Genomic DNA, 24,057 nt, shown 5'->3' on the forward strand with positions numbered 1-24,057 from the left:
TTTGAACAAATTATTTTATGTACCTTTATTCTACAATTTATGTCCAATCACACAAATCTAACCCATTCGTTTAATTAATCGACCCATTATTTTTATGAGGCCCAATCTTCCTATTTACCCTACAATTCTCTCCTATAAATAGCCCATGAATCCCCAAAAAATTTCCATACAAAAAGGTTATTCTTATTTTCTTTCTCCTTAGTTTAATTAATTTGTGTAATTATAATTATTGATTTATGGGTTTTGATTTTATTGTTTGAAATTAATTTAATTAGTATCAAATTGTATTTTGATGATTAAACTTTATAATTTCATATTTTATAAGTGTCATAATTTTCAGATTTTGTAAATTTTATAACCTAGGGTTTTTAATTATTGAAAATAATGATTTTAGGGGTTTTATGAACAATTGATTTAGGGCTTTTATAGTAATGATGTTTTGAAATTTTGGTGATTATAACTAATGATTAATTTAACTTAATTCCAGATTATTTTGAACACTTAAATTCGGGTTTTAATTTTTAGATTTTCGTTCGTTAAAATTAATCCCGTTTTAATCCCGATCAAGTTCTGAACTCATCCGATTTTGATGAAAAAGTAGTGTTTATCATGTTAATATTATTCTTGAGTTTGATTGATAAAATTATTGACTTGGAAATGACACGACCTGATAATATTAACATATGTATTATTTCCATATGTTAATATTATTGACTTGGAAATGACACGACCTGATCCGATTTTAATCCCGTTTAACTCATCCGAGAATGACCCGACTTGGAAATGACACGACCTGACTTTAACCCGCAAATTATTGACTTGCACCTGAGAATAACCCGATCTGCTTCTACACCGCAAATTATTGACTTAAACCGAACCCAAGAATTACCCTAACCCGTTTTAACCCATTAAAACCCGAAATAAACCCGACCTATTGTTCACCCGACCCGAATGTAACCCGACTTGTTATTAACCCGACCTAAACCCAACCCAACCCGATAAGAAATATGACCCGACGCGACCCGACTCAAGTATGACCCAACCCAAACCCAACCCGCATCGAAGTTAACCCGACCCACTCTTACCCGACCAAAATTCAACCCGTTTACCCAAATTGACAGCTCTAGCTACAACCCGCCAATCAATTTTAAGTTTAGAAAAGGGTAGATAATTTCGACAGTAAAAAACAGAGCATAAAGAGCAATACTTTGTCGTCAAACAGCTCAAGAGTAGAAGCAAACTTTGTCTAGAAAATTTTAACAGGTAATCAAGACCGTCAACAACCAGAAATCTCAGTTCAACAGCACACAAGCAGGTTTCTCGAATCCCAAAACATGAAATCAAACTCAGTTCTAGTTTCTGAATCAGTAATTTGGCTCATTGCCCTTAAGAGATGTTGTCATTCAGTGACATGGCAGCAAGCTGATCAGCAGGGTTGCTAGGCTGCTGCTGGGTAACATTCCTTAAGACTTCCATTGCTTCGGCAACCTTGGCCTTCAGCGCATCTGGAGACTCCAACAAATGCAGGACTTCAGTCTGATCCATCTCCAGCAGCATCCCAGTCACTTTAGCTGCCATATCTGGCTCCAGCTGCTCCACCAATGGATACAGATTCTCTCCCAAGAGCTTAGATTGAACAAAAACAAAGATTAATCAGAAACTTCAATAAATAAAATTTTAAAACTATTGAAAAAGTGAAACAAAGTAGAGGTACAAGTCAAAATCATAAGAAAAGGAGGTATTAGCTGTCGCAGAAGACTTACAAGCCTCTGATGCTCAGGAGTAGCATTAGCAAGCAAAGTAGCCAATGTGCCGACAGGAACAGTTGGAGACATCGCAGATTCACGCATTTGCATGCCACCCATATCAAATTGGCCACCAGGAAGCACTCCTCCAGTGACACCAGGGATAGGAGCATCTGGCAGTGGACGAGCAGGGGGATAACGATGATAACGTCCCCTTGGCATCATCTAGTATGGAAGAAAATACAAGATCATAATAAGACTTTTTTTTGAACAGAAATCATAATAAGACTTAAGATTGAAGAGTCTTTAATAAGTTAATAAGAACAGTGAAAAGGTGGTAGACAAGTTTGCAAGTTAAAATTAATATCAAGTAGGTAGAAAGTACAAATACAAATAGACTACAGATCAAATGCAAATAAGACCTGCTGCTGCATCATAATGGGCTGCTGAGGTTGCTGGACTGGACCACCGCCTGCACGTCTGCCACCAGGGCGTGGACCCTGCTGCCCTTGCTGAACCATTGGCATAAAGAAATTTGGCACCGGAGCACCTCTCAAACCAGGCATCATTTGATGCTGGTATCCAAATGCAGGCTGATGGAGCAATAGGAATTAAAAACAAAATTCATTAGAAAATAATTAATACTATAGTGATAAGTAGACAGGAAAATATCAGTAAGTTTACAGCAATAAGAGTAACTAAACCAAAATATCAAATAAGAAGAAAAGAAAGAGCTTCAACATTCAAGTGACCTATGGTAAAGGCAGAAAATGCACATAAATTCACAATTCCAAAAAACAACAAACTAGAAGACACTAGAGTACTAGACCACCCCCGTACCCAAATTTAGAACCTGCTGGTGCAGAAAGCAGAACTGAATACGCTTTACTTGTTAACAGCATCCCATCAGGATAGGAATGAAACAAATACACAGCAAAGATTATCAAGCTAAATTATTATGGGAAGGCACAGTATAACCAAGCAACAGCACCAAATTTGGTCCAGAGGAGTCCCTCCATTATATATCTAGACGTGAAGGAACACCCCATATCACAGCCAAAGAATGTCCTCATTTGGCAAGAAAATACAAAATTTGCTCATATGAGCATAAATTTGTTACACTCGAATAAGTAAAAACCCATGTATAACTAGGATGCTTGGACTCGGCCATCCAACCCTCCATTCCGGAGGGATAGGATACAGAATCCAAGTTGGACCCGATATACGGTTATAATTTTTATAAAAGAAAACAAACAATGATCGTAAAACGCAGTTGCACCATGAAACTACTAGGCATTCTTATAAATTATGTCCGAAAAGATGAATATACCCATTCCAAGGGATGCCAATAAGAGTTAATAATAAAATGTTTCAAATTTATCAAAAAACTAAGTGATTAATGCGATGGTAATATGGTACTGGATAAAAATCTTACTACAGGCCCATAGAAAGAAAAAACAAAGGTATGTAAGATTGTAAAGAGGATAAATTAGCAATCACCTGATGTGGAAGCATAGCAGGAGGTCCTTGCCCATAATACATCTGCTGCCCAAGCCCAGGACCACCAGGAGGATAGACTGATATTCTGGGACCAACAGATGGTGGCATAGCAACAGGGCGCATTTGAGAGAATTGGGCCTGTACAAAAATCAATGTGATATTGGTAAGATGAATAAAACTTCCACAGAATCAAAACTAAAATCTCTTATCTCTCTCTCTCTCTCAAAGATAGCAAGATACACTTAAACTTAACGCAAGCATAAGCCCAGCTTGCCTAGTCACACACACAAATACATAAAGGCACATGAATGGATAACAACGAAAAAACATAGAATCAGACAAAGAGGGGGAAGAGGTGGCTATCCCAACCATTCCAATGTGTAGAAGCATGGGTAGGCTAATTTGCTTAACCTTCTTAAACAAATACTTGCAATTCCCTCCTATCTAGTCTGAGGAGATAGAAAACGGATCACTCCAATTCTCTTCCCTCCCATTATATATCATCCCTATTTTTTTTTCTTTCCAACTTCGAGGGGGAAACACACACACACCAAAGTCTTGAGTCTGTGCCTCTACAGGGGGTCTGAAGAGAGTTTTAATAAAACATCAAGAAATTTGGAAATAAGTGAAGAGTTTTACTTGGTCGCCCTATAAAGTAAAATGAAAATTCGGTCCCCCATAAAATAATTTATAATTCTGCCCCAACATGCAAACACCAAGATCCATACCTGCAGCCTTGCTCTTCTGTCTTCCTTACGTTGTGCAAGGGCAACATAAAGAGGCTTGCTAACAAGCATCTTTCCATTCATCTCCAACAACTGACAAAAAAAACACAGGTGATAAATGGACCATTAAAACAATATTTACATCAAAAACACACATCGACAACTTACAGCTCGAGATGCCTCTTCAGCAGTCGAAAATGCAACAAAGCCTGATCCCTTGCTTACACCAGTAGGATCTCGCATTATCTGCATAAATATAGACCAAATACAAATGACTAAAATTAAACACGTAGAAATAAGAGCAAGTTCGACCAGACCTACTTAAGCTTCTATACATGATTTTAACAAGTAAATAAATGTTAACAAGGCATCTGAAGACTTTAGTGATGAAGTACACAAGTCACAGATGCACACAACTCACCTTGCATGAAGTAATTGTGCCATATGGAGCAAATGCTTCTTTGAGTTTGTCATCGTCAATGGTATCATCCAAATTTTTAATGTACAGGTTTTTTCCTTGATATTGGTCCACCACCTCTTTCATACTCTGCTCAAATTGATTTTTCAGCTCAGCTTCCCTTTCTGACTTTTTCTGGGCTTTACCAACATACCATTCCTTATCATCAACTGTCTGCCCATTAAGAGCCTCCACAGCAATGGCAGCATCATCTGCATTTTCAAAGTTGACAAACCCAAAGCATTTTGACTTTCCATCTGCATCACGCATCACAACAGCACTCGTAATTTTCCCATATTGACTAAAAATCTTATTCATGACATCATCTGAGGTTGCCTCTGCAAGATTTTTCACAAAAACATTAGTGAATTTGGCCTTGTCAACGGCATTTTCTCTTTCTTGCCTTCGCTGAAAAGGGCCCACATAGACTTGCTTGTCATTCAACAGCATGCCATTCAGCTTCTCTATGGCTTTTTGAGCCGACTCCTCAGTCTCATACTGCACAAAACCATGTCCTTTTGACTGCCCAGATGAATCAGTAGCAATCTTGCAAGACAGGATGGTCCCAAAAGTAGAAAAGGTATCATACAATGCTTTGTTGTCTATGGCCTTATCCAAATTCTGAGTAGGAAGAAAAATAAAGATAAGACAAAACCGAAATGAAGAAAGCTGGAAAGGTGAACAAATGAAAATAAAAAGACCCCTTGTATGATATAGAGGAACCATTACCTTAATAAAAATGTTTCCAGCCCCACTTTTACGGACACTAGGATCACGGTGAGAATACATTATCCTGATAGGCCTGCTGTTGAGAGGAGTGAAGTTCAGGACATCTATCGCTCTTGCAGCTGAAAAGAATATGCAACAATGGGAAGTTAAACACATTTTAAAGATAAATGCAAAATCTCCAATCAATTTGAAAATTCAAATTAATAAAAAATACTCATTCTAACAATCCAAACCAATAAACGTAAAATTGTTTCAAAACCTAAAATATTTAAAATCTCAATAGCTAAACCTATCTATAAAGATTGAAAGAGTGAATTTCACAAATCCACTAGATTATATTACACCATACAAAATTCTGAGCAATTAATACCAAACCTCAAGCATGTTAATTCAACTCTAAACAAGTCAATAGTTAAATAAAACATGCAGAGTTCGAAAAAACCTGTAAAACATCGGTAAACACAAAAATAAAAATAAAAAAATATAGAAAAGATTAACATTTACAACAATAGCATCTAACTGTTTAAAATCAGAAAATTCATCGAGCTATCCTCAAATTATAAGCGAACCTTCTTTTCCTATATTCATACATCGAACAGCATAACCTTTAAGTGAAATTATACTTATTTCTTCCCATTGCTGAAATATTAATTAATAAGAAGTTAAAATAATTATAAAAATAAACCATTCCTCAGAATTCTCACATCAACAGAAATACACCTAAAATTTGAACCTCTGACAAAGCAAACTACATTGAATGCCACAATATGTTATCTGCACTATAAAAAAAAGGTCTTGTTCTCCAAACGCCTAAGAGTTACCTTTCAAATACTTCTTTCAGTACTAAATAATGTTGACAGAAAGTCAAACTATATGCGACTTGGGCCAATCCATATCTATACCATGAACCACAATGCTACACTTCAACACGATGCCTAACATTTTCTCCTTTCCTCCTGAAATTCTAATTGCCACAAGCAAGGTCAATCCATGGTCACTGTCAATTAGTATGCACAACAGATGCTAATCCATTCTATCGACCATCATCAGCACCAAGGTTACTCACCCTACCACAATCCAGCCTTCTAAAGTGTAAAAATATTTTTGCCAGCCAATTCCACACAATTTACATGGATTTTCAATTCAATTGATTGACAAACTTTGAACAATTCTTGTGTGAATACAACAAATTCCTAAGAATCCTCAAGGCTACATGTAGAAGATCACCCTAGACCCCCTTACAATAATCCCCGTGTATAGACTTTCCTTGAAGAAAAACCACAATCGTGCTACACCACTAAAAGATGAAATTCACTTTTTTAAATTCAGGTCACCCAATTATTGAACTAATTAATGTCACTTCATATGCAAATCAGCTCACACAATTCTACCTCTAAAACAGAAACTTCAGTCAACAAGTTGCAGATTGTTCACAGTCAATGCCAGACGATTTTCCATCAAACTGACAGAACGAAAACCATATTCAACCCAATATAACTTATTCATAGTCAATGTGACCGAGCAATTCCAATCCAATTAACAGCTCAAACGCAATCCTTTCCCTTGAGTACTTGACATTAACCCCATCTAAGACCATTTCTAAATCGACATGCACTGATTCAAAAGGTCAAAACAACAATCCAACTCATCATCATCAAGCACACAAACACCAATCAATCAATAACTCTCTAAAATCTAACAACCCCATCAAAATCTAACAAAACTACAGTTCAAATTACACAAAATTCAACCAAAAATAAACAAATTTATCATAAAAAAATTGGGAAAATAAACACATAAAAATTAAGAAAGCAACTAACCATCTTGTGGGTTAGCATAATTGACATAACCATAACCAAGTGATCGACGAGTTGCCAAATCCCTGCAAACCCTAACCGAAACCACCTGACCCAGTTGATTGAACACATCATACAGCTGTGAATCACTCACATTCACATCCAAATCACCCACATACAACGACGTCGTAACGAACTGTCCCGCAGCCGCCGCAGCAGCCCCACCAGCAGGAGCCGCCGCACTACCGCCTACTGCGGCCGCAGTAGCCGCCGGAGCCCCGCCATTCGCTTGAACCTGAGGTTGAGCCATTTTTTCTCACTCCTAAAAACCCTAAAACCTAAAATTTAGGAGAGAAGGACAAAAATAAATTAAGGGCTTTTTTCGTTTTTCAAAATTTTCAATTTTTTTCGGTTTTTTATATAAACCACTTCCCTCTCCTCTGATTATTCGGCAACAAATCAAACACAACAAAATAAATTTTTGTTTTTTTCAAGATTAACACGAAATTTTTTTAGGTTTTTTTTCTGGGTAATTTCTAATAACTTTTTTTTCGATTTTTTAAGATTAAGAGAGATAAAGAGAGGAGAGGGAAGGGTGGAAATGAGGGTAATTAGGGCGGAGTTCGCCGGAGATAGAGGATCGCGCCGCCGGAAACGACGGCGGCGACGACGGAAGAGAGAGAAAATAAGAAACTTTAAGAGAGAGAAAGTAAGCAACTGGTTTTAGAGAGAGAAAACTAAGGGTTTGTTTTCTTGAATAAATAGAGAGGAAGAAGATGTTTTTGACCGTAGGATTTGTTTGTGAGATGGGATTTGAGCCGTAGATTTTGAGGGTACGTGGGGTCCGGTGTTTTGCTGACGTGGTCACTTTTTTTTTTTTTTTTTTGAACTTTCAAGAAACTTTTAAGTTTTTTTTTTTTGTTTGTTTAATTAGTTTTTTGGTAATGAGGTTTTGGAGTGTTTTGACAGTTGAAATTTGGGAATGTTGCCCATTTGCTGACAAGCCATGGTGGCATGGAATTTTTTTTTTTGTAAAGGTCGGCAAGATGGATTGACCATTCTTCTACTTGATTTAAAGTCAAATTAGGGGGATGTTGAATTGTTAAAATGTACCAAGTAAAAAGTACTAATATATATGAACAAGGTAGATCATGGTGTAATATCTAAGTTTGTTTGCGTAAAATGCTTTATCAACTTATATTACGGAGTTACAAATCTTTCAAGTCATGAATCAATATAATCGCTTTCAAATATCGGTCTAGATGATTTAACCATGTACGTGATAGCTCACAGTTGGCGCTTTTATATGTGTTGGTGGCAAATCTTTGTATGATGAAGGAGCTCACAAGTAACTAAAGGAAATAAATTTCGAAAGAAGTTTATTAAGGACTACTTTAATTGTATGAGCGTAATTGTGTCAACAAGGTATCTTAACAAAACAAATTTGAGTATAAGGATATAAGTTTGTTTGCGTAAAATACTTTATCAACTGATATTAAGGAGTTACACACCTTTTAAGTCATGTTTTGAATCAATATAGTTGCTTTCGATTATCTGCCTAAATGATGTATCATGTATGAACAATTGGAGATTTTATATGCATCAGTGGCAAATTTGTATGATAAAAGGGTTCGCAAGTAACTAGAGGAAATAAATCCCGAAAGAAGTGTGTTAAGAACTACTTGAGTTGCATGGGTGTCACATGTAATTTTGCTGATGTGAAAGTTTAATATTCAATTGATAATAATAGGTAGAAAATCTTTTTAGTCACTCTTTTTCAACCATGTTGCTTTTTATAATTAAGCAAGCTCATTATCATCTAGGCACAAATTTCTCAAAGACAAATAATCCACTTGATATTAGGAGCACGCTAAATCACCATACTAAATAAAATAAGAGGACAATGCCTTGAGTTCATTAACAATATTATGCTACTTAGACTTTGTTGTTTACATGTTTAAAATGCACGAGTAATAAGGTGTTAACGAGACGAGCGTGCTCACAAATTATTCGATACTTAACTCGATCAAAACTCAGTCCAAGCTCGACTTGAATTCAAGTTTGGTTCAAATTCAATGAACAAACAAAAAATGCTTAATAAAACTATGTTTAAATCATCTATGGAAGACCTAAATGTATACGATGCGTGATTTAATTTCAAAATGTGAGATGATACATAATTAATTAACATTTCAATTTCAAAAACGTACATGAAAAAGTACGAGGAATTATCTACCTATAAGAATTTGAGTCATGAATACTCTAATCACACGCGTTGGTATTAAATTATACTTTAGATGGTCATGATACAAAAATACTTATTCAGCAGTCGTACCAACAAATGCAATATTGACTTGTTGGTATCGATATTATTTCATTATTAGGATTTAGAAGGTACTATCTTGACATAATATACTACCAACATTGTGTTATTAAAGTTGTTGATGACTCCCGTCAAAAAAGAAAAAAAAAAGTTGTTGATGACTCAAATTAATTAAGGTAAAAAATTCCTCAAAAATACACTGTATTTAAATTATTTTACAAGTAAGCACAATCCCGAGTTAATAATGTACTGTAATAGAGATTCAACAATTATGCACTCGTAGTCGTTAACAAATTAAGTTTTAATCCGTAAAAATAACTAAACAAAGGGGAATAGATTAGTGCAATATTAATTCATAATCACCCCCCAAAACCCCAAAAACACTGTCAGTTTGACAAATTTCACCATCAACCTTTCAACCATAAACCCATCTGATAAAAATGCTTATCCAGTCAATATGCCTAAGAAAACTGTGTGCTGCTACTCATACAACTGCAGCAATGGCTGCTGCAATCTCCCTTGCTCACTCCACCATCTTCCTTTCTAAACCTTCACTCTTTCTCTCCAGAAATCGTGTCGCCGCCTTCGCTTTCTCCACCTCTTCCGCCGTTTCTTCCGACAATCTTCGCACCAAGAAATGGCGGCAACCTGTAATGGCGGCATCTGCTGTTGAGCTCGGCGGCGTTAAGATTTCCAAAGAAGGTCAATTACCCACTTCTCAAAATTACTTCTTTTTTGAGTTCAATTGATCTTTTCTAATTTTGGGATTTTCTGTTTTTTATATTTTTTGGGTGGGGAATTGCTGTAATTTGAATTAGGGTATGACATCATGAGATATATTGAACTTGGGTAATTGGTAATCTGCTTTTTTGGTGTGTAATTTGGTTTATAATCCTTTATATATATATATTATATGGTGATTTATTGTGTTAATTTTTCATGGGGTTTTAGTCTTTTAGAAGGAAGTAATAATTGCTGAACAAATTATATGCAATTGAATTGTGGAGTCTGTACTCTATTGAAGAATTTGGTTGCTTTACATGGGAATGTAGTAAAGAATGGAACTACATGTATAGATGTTAATATACAAAAGAATGAAAGTGATTGTCATATGATTGAAGGTTCATTTTTTCGTCATTTTTGTTGTTCTTACTGTTCTATCCGACGGGGATTCAGACGTGGTGCGCGATGATCCCACAAACAATGTCCCTGATACAATCTTCACAAAACTTGGGATGCAACTACATAGGAGGGATCAACATCCACTTGGCATATTGAAGAATGCAATATATGATTATTTCGATACGAATTATTCCAACAAATTTGAAAAGTTCGAAGATCTTTGTCCAATTGTTCCCGTGAAAGCGGTATACCCTTAACCTTAATCCGTTCATTGGCAAGTTTTTTTTGCATGATTTGCCTTATTATACGCTTGCCTATGTTATTCATTATGTAGTCATGATTTCGTGTTTTGGTTCATGTGAAAGCGCTGTTGTTACACTCCATGCAAGGTTAAGCAGGGCTGTTTAGTGTAAAAGGCGGGTTATCTATATCCCTGTTCAAATGTGTATATGTGTTGATTTGAGCTCACTTTCCCCTAACCCCCCACCCCCTAAAAAAGTTACTTCATATTTGGATTAATTGCATGCAATGGAGCTTTGTCAGACTTAAACATGGGGAGGCTATGTTGTTATGAGGGCCAAGCTAGGCAGTATAAGTATACTGGAAAGTTAGGCTGTCAGTACCGGATCATTCTAAATGACTATGCACATTAAGGTTAAAGATGAGATAGCTATGAGCAAGATTACTAAAGCTGAGTTTTTGCTGTGGCGATTCATTGTTGTGCTGGTTTCTTTGCTTTATTCTGACTTCTCCATTTATTTATTTCCTTCTATAGCTTCGAGCTGCACACTATGCTTCTTTATAATGTTAGAATCTGTCCTTGCAGAATTTTGATGATGTCTTGGTTCCTGCTGATCATGTTAGCAGGAGTTATAATGATACGTACTATGTTGACTCCCAAACTGTTTTGAGGTGTCATACAAGTGCTCATCAAGCTGAAATATTGAGGAGTGGACACACTCATTTCCTTGTAACAGGAGATGTCTATCGCAGAGACTCTATTGACTCTACCCACTATCCAGTGTTCCATCAGGTTTCTTTTTTCTGTGGTCTTAAATTTACGGGTTTCCTACTGGCTTATTGAGTTACTTCACATATTTTTATGTACTATGGTAACAGATGGAAGGTGTTCGTGTATTTTCCCCAGAAGATTGGGAGTCATCTGGTCTGGATGCTACAACGTATACAGCTCAGGATTTAAAGACATGTCTGGAGGGGTTGGCACGCCACTTATTTGGTAAATATACACAAATTGTTATTTCATCACGAGTGTTATATTAAATCTAGTGAGATACATGCATGATGGGAGTAATCAAACTACATGTTGCAGCTTTGATTGGAATGTTATGTTAATGATGGACTTTTGAACGTTATATAACCCACTGAAGCTGCTAGGTGAATGATCTACAATTCCTTGTTATAATGTTCATAATTTACTTCTTCCATCTCTGCCTCCTAGACTATACAGGTTGCAGTTTATCATCACATTCATTTTTCTGAATTTCTCTATTATCCTTAGTTTCTTTGGGGGTTGATGTTTTAGAGGAACTACTTCTAGCTGTTCTGCTGATTCATCTTCTTTTTGTGCAGGTGCTGTTGAGATGCGGTGGGTTGATACTTATTTTCCGTTCACCAGTCCATCATTTGAACTTGAAATATTTTTCCAGGTATAGATAATTGTCCTTTTCATATATCTTTGATTATAAAATACTTGTTCTTTGAGCCTGCAATTTAGTTCTGGAAACACTGCAATAGAGAGCCTTTTGCTGTAGATGCTGCTGCAAAGCTTGCAATGGTTGTATGCTCTTTTTCTATGGACCAATAGTCCTAGATGCAATAGGATGTTATCCAAACCCTAGAAAGTCTTACACTGCAACCGCTTTCTCCTATACCCTCCACCATGGATACAAATTTCAAATGCATGACCTGCTGTAGGAAATGCATTGATAATTACTTGAATTTCTTCTTTGTGTTTGACTGGTGGTATTTTGCTCTAATGAGTTTATGGATTCTATGTTATTGAATTTGCATCTGTTTTCGTGATTATTTTGGACAGGAAAAGTGGCTGGAAGTGTTGGGCTGTGGAGTAATGGAGCGAGAGATACTAAAGAGAAGTGGGAAAACAGAAAACTATGCTTGGGCTTTTGGATTGGGATTAGAGAGGCTAGCAATGGTCTTATTTGACATACCTGATATTCGACTTTTCTGGTCAAATGATGAGCGTTTTACTTCTCAGGTGTCACCAGATCCCCAGTGCATATTTTTTTCTCACTGTGAATTTCACTGTCAATGTTAAAGCTCTATCCTTTGTTCGTTTGTAATTTTGTTGTTCTGACTGGGTATAAATTGTACAGTTCACTAAAGGCCAGCTTGGTGTCAAGTTTAAGCCATTTTCAAAGGTAATGTAGCTGGAAAATTTGAAATTTATGTGTTTTTTTCAGTCAAAATATACTAGATGTGGCATATGCTGATGTAAAATTTCATTTTTCTTGGTGAAAGAATTGTCATGGAAAATTGATGTGCATTTTAAAGCTGGTTCCTCACTGTTAAGGGAAAAGCAGAATAAATGTGTGAGAAAAAAATTGGCATATGCTTCAAAGCAGGTGTTTGGAAGCCTTGAGGTTAAGGCTTTGGAAATTAAACTCCTTGAAGTTATTTAAACAATTAAAGGGGAAAAAACCTTTCAGGATTCTACATAAAAGTCATTTCTGTAAAAATTAAGATTCATTTTGTTTTTTATGAGGCTTTAAAGAATGCTATGCTTTTTTTTTTCTTGCTTTGGTGTTTTCATTTTATTTTTCTCTAAGCAGTAAAATGGTGTGTATTATTATTATTGTTTCAAGGAACTGCTTTTTCTGATGCCTGAACAGTAATAATTTTGTATCTGTAGTTCCCTCCTTGCTACAAAGACATGAGTTTTTGGATAAATGAGTCATTTACCGAGAACAACTTATGTGAAGTGGTCCGAGGCATTGCAGGAGATCTTGTGGAAGAGGTACATCCATCTCATATTTTCAAGATTTATTATCCCTTTCATTTTAGTTTCTACTGACTAGCTAGCATTTTTGCCCCTCTGCTGTAAAGATGGCTGGTTAACCCAATGTTTTATTGTCTATTTCATATAGTGGATTTATAATTTGGTAATTTTTGTTTCACCTTTGGGAATTCCCGGGAAATATTCTTTTTTGTTGATGTGTTTCTTTAGTCACAGTTGCCAATACATAACTTTAGCCATTGATATCTTTAATTATAAACCATTAAGAATTTTATATATTTGTTAGTCTAAAATTATGTATCAAGAAGATTTAACAAGATCCTATATGTATGTTTCTCTTTGTGTGTAAATCACAAAAGACAGTCAAAAGTGAGTGTGAAACTGTGAATAATGCAAAAAGTCAAAAAGTCAAAACTTCTCAACTAAAAAGAAATGGAGTAAGTAATTTATTGCTTGTTTGCTACAAGGTTGTATATTGTGTTAATGAATGAGTTTGTGTATTATATCCATGGATATTCCCATTTGGATGAACATGGTTATGAATCTTCATCAACATATTTTTTTTCTTCCTGAGTTTTCATAACCACTCTTTATTACCTCTGAAAATGGTAATAATTGATAATGAAAATTTTGGAATAAGTACACATGCTTGTGTTGAATATACAATGTACATTAGTCAAAACATTTGCAGAGGGCATGCATGATGTGACATTATTCTCATTAAAATGTTTTCTACTACATATTAATCTGTTTCTATCACCTCAGAGGCTCAGTCTTTCTCTCTCTCTTTTATTTATTTATTTACTTTTGTGTGTAGGAAGGGGTAAAGCTCTTTTTGCTTATGAAATTAGGTTATGGTAATGTAATATTGATATGTTAAATTATTTTTTCTTTTCAGGTGCAATTGATTGATAATTTTACCAATAAGAAAGGCATGACTAGTCACTGTTATCGAATTGCTTATCGATCTATGGAGCGTTCTCTTACAGATGAGGAGATAAATGACTTACAGGTATATCTTATATCTTGTTGTATCTTTGACGATGTCTTTTTTTATTAAATGGAATGACTTCCTAGATTTCCCTTTTTTTCTCGTGTTATTTGGTTGTTGGGAAATTATAGTATGATTGTTGCACTACCAAATCTAAGCCTTCAGGACCATACTTAAACATTAAGCTGTAGATAGAGGAGTTTAGATGTGCTAAGTTGAATCCCTCTCAAAGAGTGAATATCTCCTTTGTCACATGATCGGCTTCTTTGATGACGAAATCCTTAGATCTCAATTCCCTCATAATTCATGAAGTTGTATTACAAAGACACCTAAGGGATGTTACTCATATACAACGGGAGGGTTAAGGACAAAAAACTTATGCTGTCAAGCTAATGTAACAATCTATCTAAAAAATAGAACTCTGAATTCGACAGTTCGCTTCCACTTGCTAATCAAGTACGCTCGTATTTTATCTATGCAGTCAAAAGTGAGAGAGGTGGTGCAAGATAAGTTGAAGGTTGTTTTAAGATAAGAATGTGGCGCCAAGATCTATGGCTTGTGATTTCTGCCTTGTAAATTTCTTCATTCGGTATAATCTATATATGAAATAAGTTCTTTTTGCTTAAGAGAATTCATTGGTAGCTTTCAGCTTATTAATTTTTGTGGTTTTACACATGCATGAGAACCCTTAGGATCAATTCTAAATTGAGTAGTAGATAATGTTGTACCAGTATTCTACATGGTAATGATTTTGGAATTCTGCTGCTGCTGAACAGAACCTATCAGTATTCTACACGACTACAGCAATACTGTTTCCTTTGCTATTTGTAGATGTCTGCTGTTTTTGAACCTGAATATTATGCATTGTAATACATGGAGTGGCTAACCTTTTCCTTTTTCTTGTTATATGTCATAAATGGTGCAAAGACTACAGAGTAATTTGTTTCTTTCGTTCTTTAGGTTTCTGTTGAGTAGCTTACTGATCCTTATTTGAATTTCATACATCATGTTAATATGCCAGTGGTTTGAGTAGGCAGGCATCACTCTGGGTAATATATGATATCTGTTGAATCAGTAAAATTGAAAACAAAAGATAATCTGGGCATTGAGTTTTACTCCACGGTCCGGGAAGAAGGAGGGTATTGTCGAGATAGAAACCCCTAATACTTCCATTTTTTTTCCTTCTGTTTTTAGGTGTAGTTTTTATCACATGGCCTTATTCACTTATCTATCTTACAGCCACCACTAGGCAAATAAAAGTGCTTGATGGGAATCCAAAGTGATGGAGCTTGCAAGTTCTGGGGAAGTAGGTGTAGGGGCCTCCATTATTATTTGAAGTTCTGCCAAATTAGCTGAGAGAAGAGGTAGGAAAAGCATCTTAAATTTTATCTTTGCTGGATTGTTTTTTCCTCTCTGAAAAAGTCAATTTTTTGCTTCTAAACAAATGATCATCAATTTTCTTGATCGTTAACTAATTTTAGATTTTGAACACGAATGCCAATCTGATAATGTTTATTCTAGAAACCAAAGTGGAGAAACAAAGTTTAGGGCAAAAAGAAACCAGAGGAGATATGAAGAGAAATTTAACTGTTGGCGATAAACCTTAAATCATTTATCAATGCAGTTGAATCAGAATGTGATGAGCCACCTTCTTCTATAGGTTATTGTGTCATTTCCTTCAACTTCTTCGCTCTCATTCTCCTCTCTTTAGCCTCTTCTCCCACCCATAATATCTCTCAGTGCTTCTTCTATAGCTTCATTCTGAATGAGGTCCTCTATCGAAGGTGTCCTAGGCTCTTTTTTTTAGCTCCAAAAGGCACACCAGTCTTCAAAATGAGTCACCAATTTTTCGTTATAAAATTGCTCAGCATAAATAGGCCACGTGACCATTGGCTCACTAGCTGAGATCCCTTCGAGTGTTGAATTTCATTGACTGCGAGTCACAAATGCTCTTATGGCTTCATGCTCCAAGATCAATACCTGTGGAACCATTTTCTTATTATTAGGCCTTTCCATTCTATCTTTTGTTCAAGTCCTGGTGGCATAACTTTTCACCGTTTCCATTTTCACCATTTCTCAGTTACCAGATGCATAGGGCTTTAGATGGTTGAATTTTAGCATCAAATTTCTGTGAATGTGTTAAGTGGCCTGTGTTTGCAGAAAACTAGAAGTATGCTCATGCTCATTAAGAGTTGGAAAAGTGTAAGCATGTAAAAACTGTTATCTTGAATATTGCATGGCCTAAAAATACAAAGAGTACAGTGAAGAAGGTAAAAGAATCTAAAGACAGGATGAAAATTTAAACTTTATTCTTTCTGTTGTCTGGAGTCTTGAGGTGATAATCTCTTAGCTCATTTATCAATGCACTTAAGTCTGAGTATGATGAGCCGCCTTCTTCGACAGACTTCCGTGACATTTCCTTCAACTTCTTTGCTCTGGTTCTCCTCTCTTCTGCCTCTTTTCCCACCATGATTTCTGTCAATGCTTTCTCTATAGCTTCCTGCTTGATGAGATATTCTAGTGAAGGTGTCCTACTCCACTTCTTAGCTCCAACAGAGACGCCAGTCTTTAAAACATGAGTCACCAATTTTTCATTATAGAATTGCTCAGCGAAAATAGGCCAGGTAACCATTGGCACGCCAGCTGAGATCCCTTCTACTGTTGAATTCCATCCACAGTGAGTTACAAAACCTCCAATGGCTTCATGCTCCAAAATTAACACCTGGGGGGCCCACCCCTTTATAAGTAAGCCTTTCCCTGCTATCCGTTGCTCGAATCCTGCTGGCAACCACTCTTCACTTTTTCCGTTATCATTTCTCACGACCCATATGAATTTTTGTCCTTAGGCTTCTACAGCCATTGCAATCTCATGCAGTTGAGGAGCTATGAGGCTTGCTGTGCTTCCGAAACAGATGTAAATAACTGAATCAGGCTTCTTTGAGTTAAGCCATTTCAAGCATTCATGTTCATCGATTGAAGCCTGCTTGCCTCTCTGAACCTTATCCTCTATGCTTCTATTGCTCAGTGAAACAGGGCCTATATTCCATGCCCTTCTTCCCAATTCTATTCTGAAAAAGTCTGCATAGTCTGGTTCCAATTCATAAAAGCTGTTAACAATCACCCCATAACTCTTGAGCTCTGATTCCTTGTAATTAGCTGTCCTTCTTTTGTATTCTGAATCCTCACTGCTCCTCAACTCCTCTGAGATCTGCAAACTTGTCATCTGTATCGCATGGGGAAAATAGGGAATAACAAATGTTTCTTCGTCAGAGGACACATTGTTAAAGGGCTCATGTAGCCTAATAACTTCTTGAGCACAGAGGGAAAAGGAGGAAGTCCCGTGGAAGACTAGCCTCGGGATGTTAAACCTAGCTGCAATGTCAGTTGTCCATGTGAAGAACATGTCAGACACAAGGCAGTTGGGTCGGACTTTCTCCAAGTACTGCTCGAGTTGCTCACTTAGCATCTCTGTAGCTTTGAAGAAGTTGCTCATTAATTCAGAACCTAATACTTGCTCCAAGTTTTCCATCCCTTCAGGTAGGCCAGCTTCCTGAGCCGGAAACCTGAAGGCTTCAATGTTAATAGTTGGGGCTTCGATTTCCTTTCTGCTTCCTATGGCCTTGGTGAAGGCGGCAACATTGAGAGGGGTGGTGATAATGGTTGCCTTCACACCATCACGAGCCGCAAAGAGTCTTGCTATATCAAGGGTAGGAATCATATGGCCGTGTGCCATGAATGGGAAGAGAACTACGTGAAGCTCTTCAGGTTCAGAACCCATTTTGCCCTCCGATTTGGTATATAATCTCTGGAATAAATGACAGTTGAGAGATGATAGAATGAGAATGAACTTGATGGTTCGTGTTTATCGGTATATATAATGGCTCATGTTGGCTAAAAGAGTTGTAATTAACTCTTTATCTAGGAAAGACTAGTCAAAGTTGACAGTTTAGACGTGCCAATGAGTTTATTGTATGCCTACATAATCGATTATGTCATCCCGTTTATTTTACTAACGTTATTACTTTGTATTATACAATCCTACATTAAATAATTGGGAAAATTGACTGGTTTTCTTTTAATTTTTTACTACGGTATATAATGATTTTTTTCCCCAAAATAAAGAAAGAGAAGTTGGAAGAGTTTTCGCTTCTGCATTCGTTGGCAGTAGACTTGGTTTTGAACATTGCACGTATTCTTTATTGTTTCTCTCACTAATGATAATTAAACTTATCACCTTTTTTTTTTTTTTTTTTTTTTTTTTTTTTTTTTTTTGACCTACATAGTACTAGTTTTGGGCTAACTTCTTATATTGTTGATGGAGGAATTTATATTGCGAGGTGACCTTATTTATTATTTTGTCAAGGGTGATCTGATATTCGCATTCGTAAGACTTATAATCTAGTAATAATTCTTAGGGGTTTTTGTAGAGGTAAGAAAAAGTCACAAGGAAGCACTCCGCATGAGGAAAAATAATTTTTAAACTAAATGGTACAACCTTAAATCCTATATTTATGACTTGAACAACATCTACTGTGAGAAGTTTAAGGTTAAGATAGCAGAAGTGAAAATCACCAAAGGATGTGTTAATTTGAGTTGCTAAAACAGTACTCGTAGTAGTTAGTAGCTATTTGCTGAAGTCTATACTATAATGGCCTGTGTTTTTAGAAACATGCATGATTCGCAACTATACCAAGTGTGTAAGCTCGTAACTTCATAAGAGTACAAAATGCTAGCATGTAAGGATTTTTCTCGTAACTTCAGCGCGTCTGTTGCTCATTGAAACAGGACCTATACTCCACGCCCTCCTCCCCAATTCTTTTCTGAAATAGTCTGCATAATCCGGTTCCAACTCATAAAAGCTGTTAACAATCACTCCATAACTCCTGGCCTCTGATTCCTTGATCCTGGCCATTCTCCGTTTAAATTCTGATCCCTCGCTTTTCCAAAAATCTTCTGAGATATGCAATCTTGTCATCTGTACCTTATGGGGGAGGCAAGGAAGAACGAATGGTTCATCGTCAGAGTACACGTTCTTATAAGGCTCATGTAATAATTTCTTGAGCACAAAGGGCGAAGTAGCTAATCCCATGGAAGACTAGCCTAGGGATATCGAACTTTGCTGCACTATCAGTTGCCCATGGGAAGAACATGTCAGCCACAAGGCAGTTGGGTCGAACCTTTTCTAAGTACTCCTCGAGCTGCTCGCTTAGCATCTCTGTACCTTTGAAGAACTTCTGGATCATCCCTACCCCTAATGATAGATCCGGGCTCTCGTATCCATCAGGCAACCCAACTTCTTTTGTAGGAAATTTAAATACTTCTATGTTAATAACCGGATCCCCGATTTTTTCACTTTCTTCATTGGCCTTGGTGAAGGTGGCCTTGTTGAGAGGGGTGGTGATAATGGTTGCCTTCACATTGTCGTGAGCGGAAAAGAGCCTTGCTATATCAAGGGTCGGAATCATGTGGCCTTGACCCATGAATGGGAAGAACACAACATGAAGCTCTTGAGGTTCATGAACATTCATGTCGATCTTTGTTTGCAATGTGTGACTATTGAGGGAAATATTAGTGGGAAAGTATGTTAGAATGATGTTAGATTACACATTACAGTATGTTTTATTATATGCGTTATGCGGTGTATATTTATGATCCATTATTTATCGGATGAATGGATGTCAGATCTTTAGTTTAGGAACTTTATTAGGAAGTTTGTTATGTAGCATATACTTATAAAATATATAGGGATGATAATTGATATAAATAAATTCAATTGTTGCTGCAAAAAAAAATCAAATGTAATTATAGAGGAGTACTTGTCTTTTTATTGACTGAGTTTGCCAAAGTCTTGTCTCTTCATTTATTGAGTCATTGACGGTCCAGAATTTGGTTTTGATTAGTGTATGCTGTATATTGTGAAATTTGGACTCGTGTGACAATCAAAATCTTATAATTGGTGCAAGACTAGTTATCTTCACTCTTAAAGCTGGGATGTGAAATCGACTAAATACCAAAAATTCGTATATCTTATCAAAAAAAATATATAATATTCAAATAACACAAATTGTGGCAAGTCTTTACTTTATACTACCTCCGTTTTTATTTAGTTGACACGTTTTGACTTTAGTACTATTTACACACCTTCCTTTGACCGTATTTTGTGTTTTATACGTAATCAAAAATATAGTCATGTGAGATCTTGTTAGATTCGTCACATTGTATACTTTCAAAATATCAACTTTTCATAATTTTTATTTATCGATAATTAAAGATATTAATGATTGAATAAGTGCATTGGCAAACGTGACTAAAAAAAACGTGTCATCTTAAAAGAAGAGGAGGAAATATGTCTTTGATAATTGATTTTACTCTTTGTAGGCTATTATTAGCTTTTGGATTTTTCTTGATTTTCTAAGGAGTTACATTTTCTCGGTATTGGTCTATTGGGTACCCAAATGAATATAAAATAAAATAAAAAAAATAAAAAATACTCTATAAATTTTTAATTTAAAGAAAATTAAAGGAAAATTTGAAATAAATTTTTTTTGGTGCTAATGAGGGCAAGCCCGTTTTATTAGAAAATAAATAGCGATCACATGATAAGCCGTGGCAAGGCCACACCTATGGTATCCTCCCTAAGAAGATTTTTTTTTTCGATCGGAGGCTCATCGAAATAAACAACTCGTTCTTCAAGAGGGACACCCATATTAGCTAACTTATCCGCTACCCTATTACCTTCTCTAAAGCAATGAACTATGTTACAATTATTACCAAAAGACTTTATAATGTTACCACAAGAATTCAGAATATAATAGCATTCTCCACCACTTCGATCAGCGCTTCTAATGGCTTCTACACAGGCCTCATTGTCCATTTGGATCATGATCTTGACAAGTCCTAGTTGCAACACCATCTTTAGCCCAATTTCCAAAGCAAGTAACTCTGCTTTGTATGCACTGCAGACCCCAAAATTGGCTGCAAATCCTTTCACAAAACGACCAGTACAATCTCTAATCACACCTCCTCCACCAGCAGGTCCAGGGGTGCCCTTTGCAGCCCCATCAGTGTTGAGAGCAAGCCATAAATTAGGAGGAGCTAACCATTTGATGAAGACTTCCTTCCTTGTTTTGGCCTTGACTCTTGTAGTTTGTGAAGTAGCAGCATCCCCTTCAGTGAAGGTCTTCCAAGTTTCATCCACCTGGGCACGAAGGAAAGGTCCTGTATTCAATGGAATATCTTCGCCTCTTCCAAAGATGGAGCTATTTCTCCATTTCCAGATCCACCACAATGTAATTGCGAAGCAAGTAGGCCATTTTTCTGAAAAAATCAGACTTTCTGCCTCAAGATTTCTGCACATCCATTGTTTAAAATCCCCAATATAGAATGAAGGGTACAGGGCTGCACTACCTACACTCTTCCATATATGTCTTGCAATTGGGCAGTCACGAAATAAATGCAGCAGGTCCTCATCAGCGTTCAGGGAACATCGAGTGCATCGAGGATCATCCATAAGGTGCCTTTTCATTCGATTAGCATTGCAAAGCAATCTATCATGAAGCGCAATCCATAAAAAAGTACGGATCCTCTGTTGATCCGGGGTATGCCATGCTAGATCCCATCTTTTCTCTGAAGGAACCTGGTCATCCTCACGCATAATTTTCAGAGCATATTTAATTGAAAATTTGCCTTTGTTAGTCCCTTCCAGTAGCGCAAATCAGTAGCTTCAGGGTCTTCAATTAATTTGTGTGAAGCAATTTGTTTCAAACAATGAGTAGGCAACAGATGAGAGAATAAATCCCAACGCCAATCACCTCCAGCAGCCCACATCTCCTCAACAGTGGCACATCAATAGCCTCAGGAATAGCAGCCACCCCATGAGCACGAAGAGGCTCGTCCATCACCCAGCAGTGGTCCCAAAACAGGGTCTTTTTTCCATTCCCTATAGTAACTTTTGATCCTTTTTTCAAGAGATCTGTAATTCCTCGCCATACATTCGACATACTCGATGATGGTTGAAACATATCAATATCGCAGCGCCCTTTGCAATACTTATATCGAAGCACCCTAGACCATAAGGAATTTGGCTCCGAAAGAGTTCTCCATCCTAATTTGGTGAGGAATGCGGCATTAGTTTGAGTTGCTGATCTTAGTCCAAGCCCACCCTTCTCTCGGGTAATTGTAGTGTATCCCAAGAGAGGAGGTGAACACGTCTGCTATCATCAGATCCACCCCATATGAATCGTCTTGCCTTCCTGTCAATTTCATCACAAACTGACCTCGGCAGCTTTGCAGTCTGCATGGAGTAATTTGACATGGTAGTGAGTGTTGATTTTGTGAGAGTTATTCGTCCCGCGAGAGACAAATATTTAGTTTTCTACCCTGTTAATCGCCCGCAATCTTTTCACAAAGATGTGCATAGGTCTCTCTTGTAACCCTACTTGTCAAAGTTGGCATTCCAAGATATAAACCCAAATCATCAGTGCATTGCATTCCAAGTTTTTGACAGATTTCCAATTGAGCAGCAGGATCAATATTCTGTGAAAAATAGACCCTTGATTTGGGTAAACTAACCCGTTGACCCGAGGCAGAGCAAAAGCGATTGAGGCAGTCCGTGATAACAGCAGCTTGTTCAACTGAGGCCTCAGCAAACAAAATTAAGTCATCCGCGAAGAAAAGGTTTGAGAGTAGAGGTCCACCCCTACTTGCATACACTGGTTTCCATCTTCCACCAAGAATAGCCTCCTCAATGACTTGATTGAGCCTTTTTATACAAAGTACAAATAGATATGGGGATAATGGATCTCCTTGTCGGATGCCACGAGAAGGAGAAAAAGAGTCCGTTTTTTCCCCATTCCAAAGCACCCTCAAAGAGGCAGTTGACACACACTCCATAATTACTTCAATCATGACCATAGGAAATTTCATCTCCAAGAGAGTGTCTCGAATGAAATCCCACCTTAGTCTATCGTAGGCTTTTTCGAAATCAATTTTGATTGTCATGTAGCCTTTTCCTCCTTTCTTGCGCTTCATCGTATGGAGCACTTCTTGTACAATCACTATGTTGTCCGTAATTTGACGACCCCGAACAAAGCTAGCTTGAGAATCCGCAATTAGTTTTGGGAGCACCAACTTAATTCGATTCACAATAGCCTTTGTTATAATTTTATAAGTCACATTGCATAACCCAATTGGCCTAAATTGAGAAGGTTGTTCCGGGTTATCAATTTTCGGAATAAGCACAATGAATGTTTCATTCAAGCAATCCGGAAAACCTTTTCCTTCTAAGGCATTCATCACCATAGTGTAAACATTTGGAGCAACATGATCCCAATTTTTCTGAAAAAATAAGGCTTGAAAACCGTCGGGTCCCGGAGCCTTGAGAGATCCCATATTTTTAAAGACATAATCAATGTCACATTTAGAATAGGGCCGGGTTAAAGAATCCCAATCCGAGGCACTGATTGCATTACAAACCCCTCTCGGAATGTCATAGGCAGTCGAGTGATCTTCGTCAGTGAATAAACTAGAGAAGTAATTCACCACAGTGTTTTTCACCTCTTCCTTATCATACACCCACTGACCACTATTATTTTTAATAGCCACTATCTTGTTTCTCCATCTCTTTACTACCGTACTTAGCTGGAAAAAGGTAGTGTTGCGGTCACCATATTGAA

General features: G+C 36.9%; 2 protein-coding genes and 2 pseudogenes across 2 annotated transcripts; 1 reads left to right on the forward strand and 3 right to left on the reverse strand.

Moving 5' to 3' along the window:
• Positions 1-1,194: 1,194 nt before the first annotated feature.
• LOC110682445 (polyadenylate-binding protein 2-like) lies at positions 1,195-7,683 on the reverse strand. The gene is made up of 9 exons (XM_021858791.1): positions 6,977-7,683; positions 5,157-5,275; positions 4,392-5,048; positions 4,139-4,216; positions 3,974-4,063; positions 3,246-3,383; positions 2,168-2,338; positions 1,764-1,970; positions 1,195-1,626 (listed from the first exon to the last, which is right to left on the reverse strand). The coding sequence occupies exons 1-9, from the start codon at positions 7,260-7,262 to the stop codon at positions 1,387-1,389; spliced, it is 1,986 nt and encodes a 661-aa protein (XP_021714483.1). The 5' UTR covers positions 7,263-7,683; the 3' UTR covers positions 1,195-1,386.
• Positions 7,684-9,646: 1,963 nt separating this feature from the next.
• Positions 9,647-15,291, forward strand: LOC110682467 (phenylalanine--tRNA ligase, chloroplastic/mitochondrial-like). The gene is made up of 10 exons (XM_021858809.1): positions 9,647-9,977; positions 10,452-10,642; positions 11,224-11,430; positions 11,517-11,634; positions 11,988-12,064; positions 12,454-12,633; positions 12,752-12,796; positions 13,288-13,392; positions 14,291-14,404; positions 14,865-15,291. The coding sequence occupies exons 1-10, from the start codon at positions 9,716-9,718 to the stop codon at positions 14,913-14,915; spliced, it is 1,350 nt and encodes a 449-aa protein (XP_021714501.1). The 5' UTR covers positions 9,647-9,715; the 3' UTR covers positions 14,916-15,291.
• A 1,295-nt stretch (positions 15,292-16,586) lies between these two features.
• On the reverse strand, positions 16,587-18,285 carry LOC110682456 (annotated as a pseudogene).
• On the reverse strand, positions 16,587-20,465 carry LOC110682476 (annotated as a pseudogene).
• Positions 20,466-24,057: the final 3,592 nt, after the last annotated feature.

This window comes from Chenopodium quinoa, unplaced genomic scaffold, assembly GCF_001683475.1.
Source record: "Chenopodium quinoa cultivar QQ74 unplaced genomic scaffold, ASM168347v1, whole genome shotgun sequence".
NCBI classification, from domain to species: Eukaryota; Viridiplantae; Streptophyta; class Magnoliopsida; order Caryophyllales; family Amaranthaceae; genus Chenopodium; species Chenopodium quinoa.

What these genes read in the sequence shown, in the direction of transcription:
- LOC110682445 (XM_021858791.1), bottom strand. Translation starts at nt 7,262, where the DNA reads ATGGCTCAACCTCAGGTTCAAGCGAATGGCGGGGCTCCGGCGGCTACT. An exon ending in CTGAAGAGGCATCTCGAGCT is followed by an intron (nt 4,064 to 4,138) that starts GTAAGTTGTCGA and finishes TTTTTTTGTCAG; the next exon opens with TTGTTGGAGATGAATGGAAA. An exon ending in CTCCTGAGCATCAGAGGCTT is followed by an intron (nt 1,627 to 1,763) that starts GTAAGTCTTCTG and finishes GTTCAATCTAAG; the next exon opens with CTCTTGGGAGAGAATCTGTA.
- LOC110682467 (XM_021858809.1), top strand. Translation starts at nt 9,716, where the DNA reads ATGCTTATCCAGTCAATATGCCTAAGAAAACTGTGTGCTGCTACTCAT. An exon ending in CGTTAAGATTTCCAAAGAAG is followed by an intron (nt 9,978 to 10,451) that starts GTCAATTACCCA and finishes ACGGGGATTCAG; the next exon opens with ACGTGGTGCGCGATGATCCC. An exon ending in AGTTTAAGCCATTTTCAAAG is followed by an intron (nt 12,797 to 13,287) that starts GTAATGTAGCTG and finishes TTGTATCTGTAG; the next exon opens with TTCCCTCCTTGCTACAAAGA.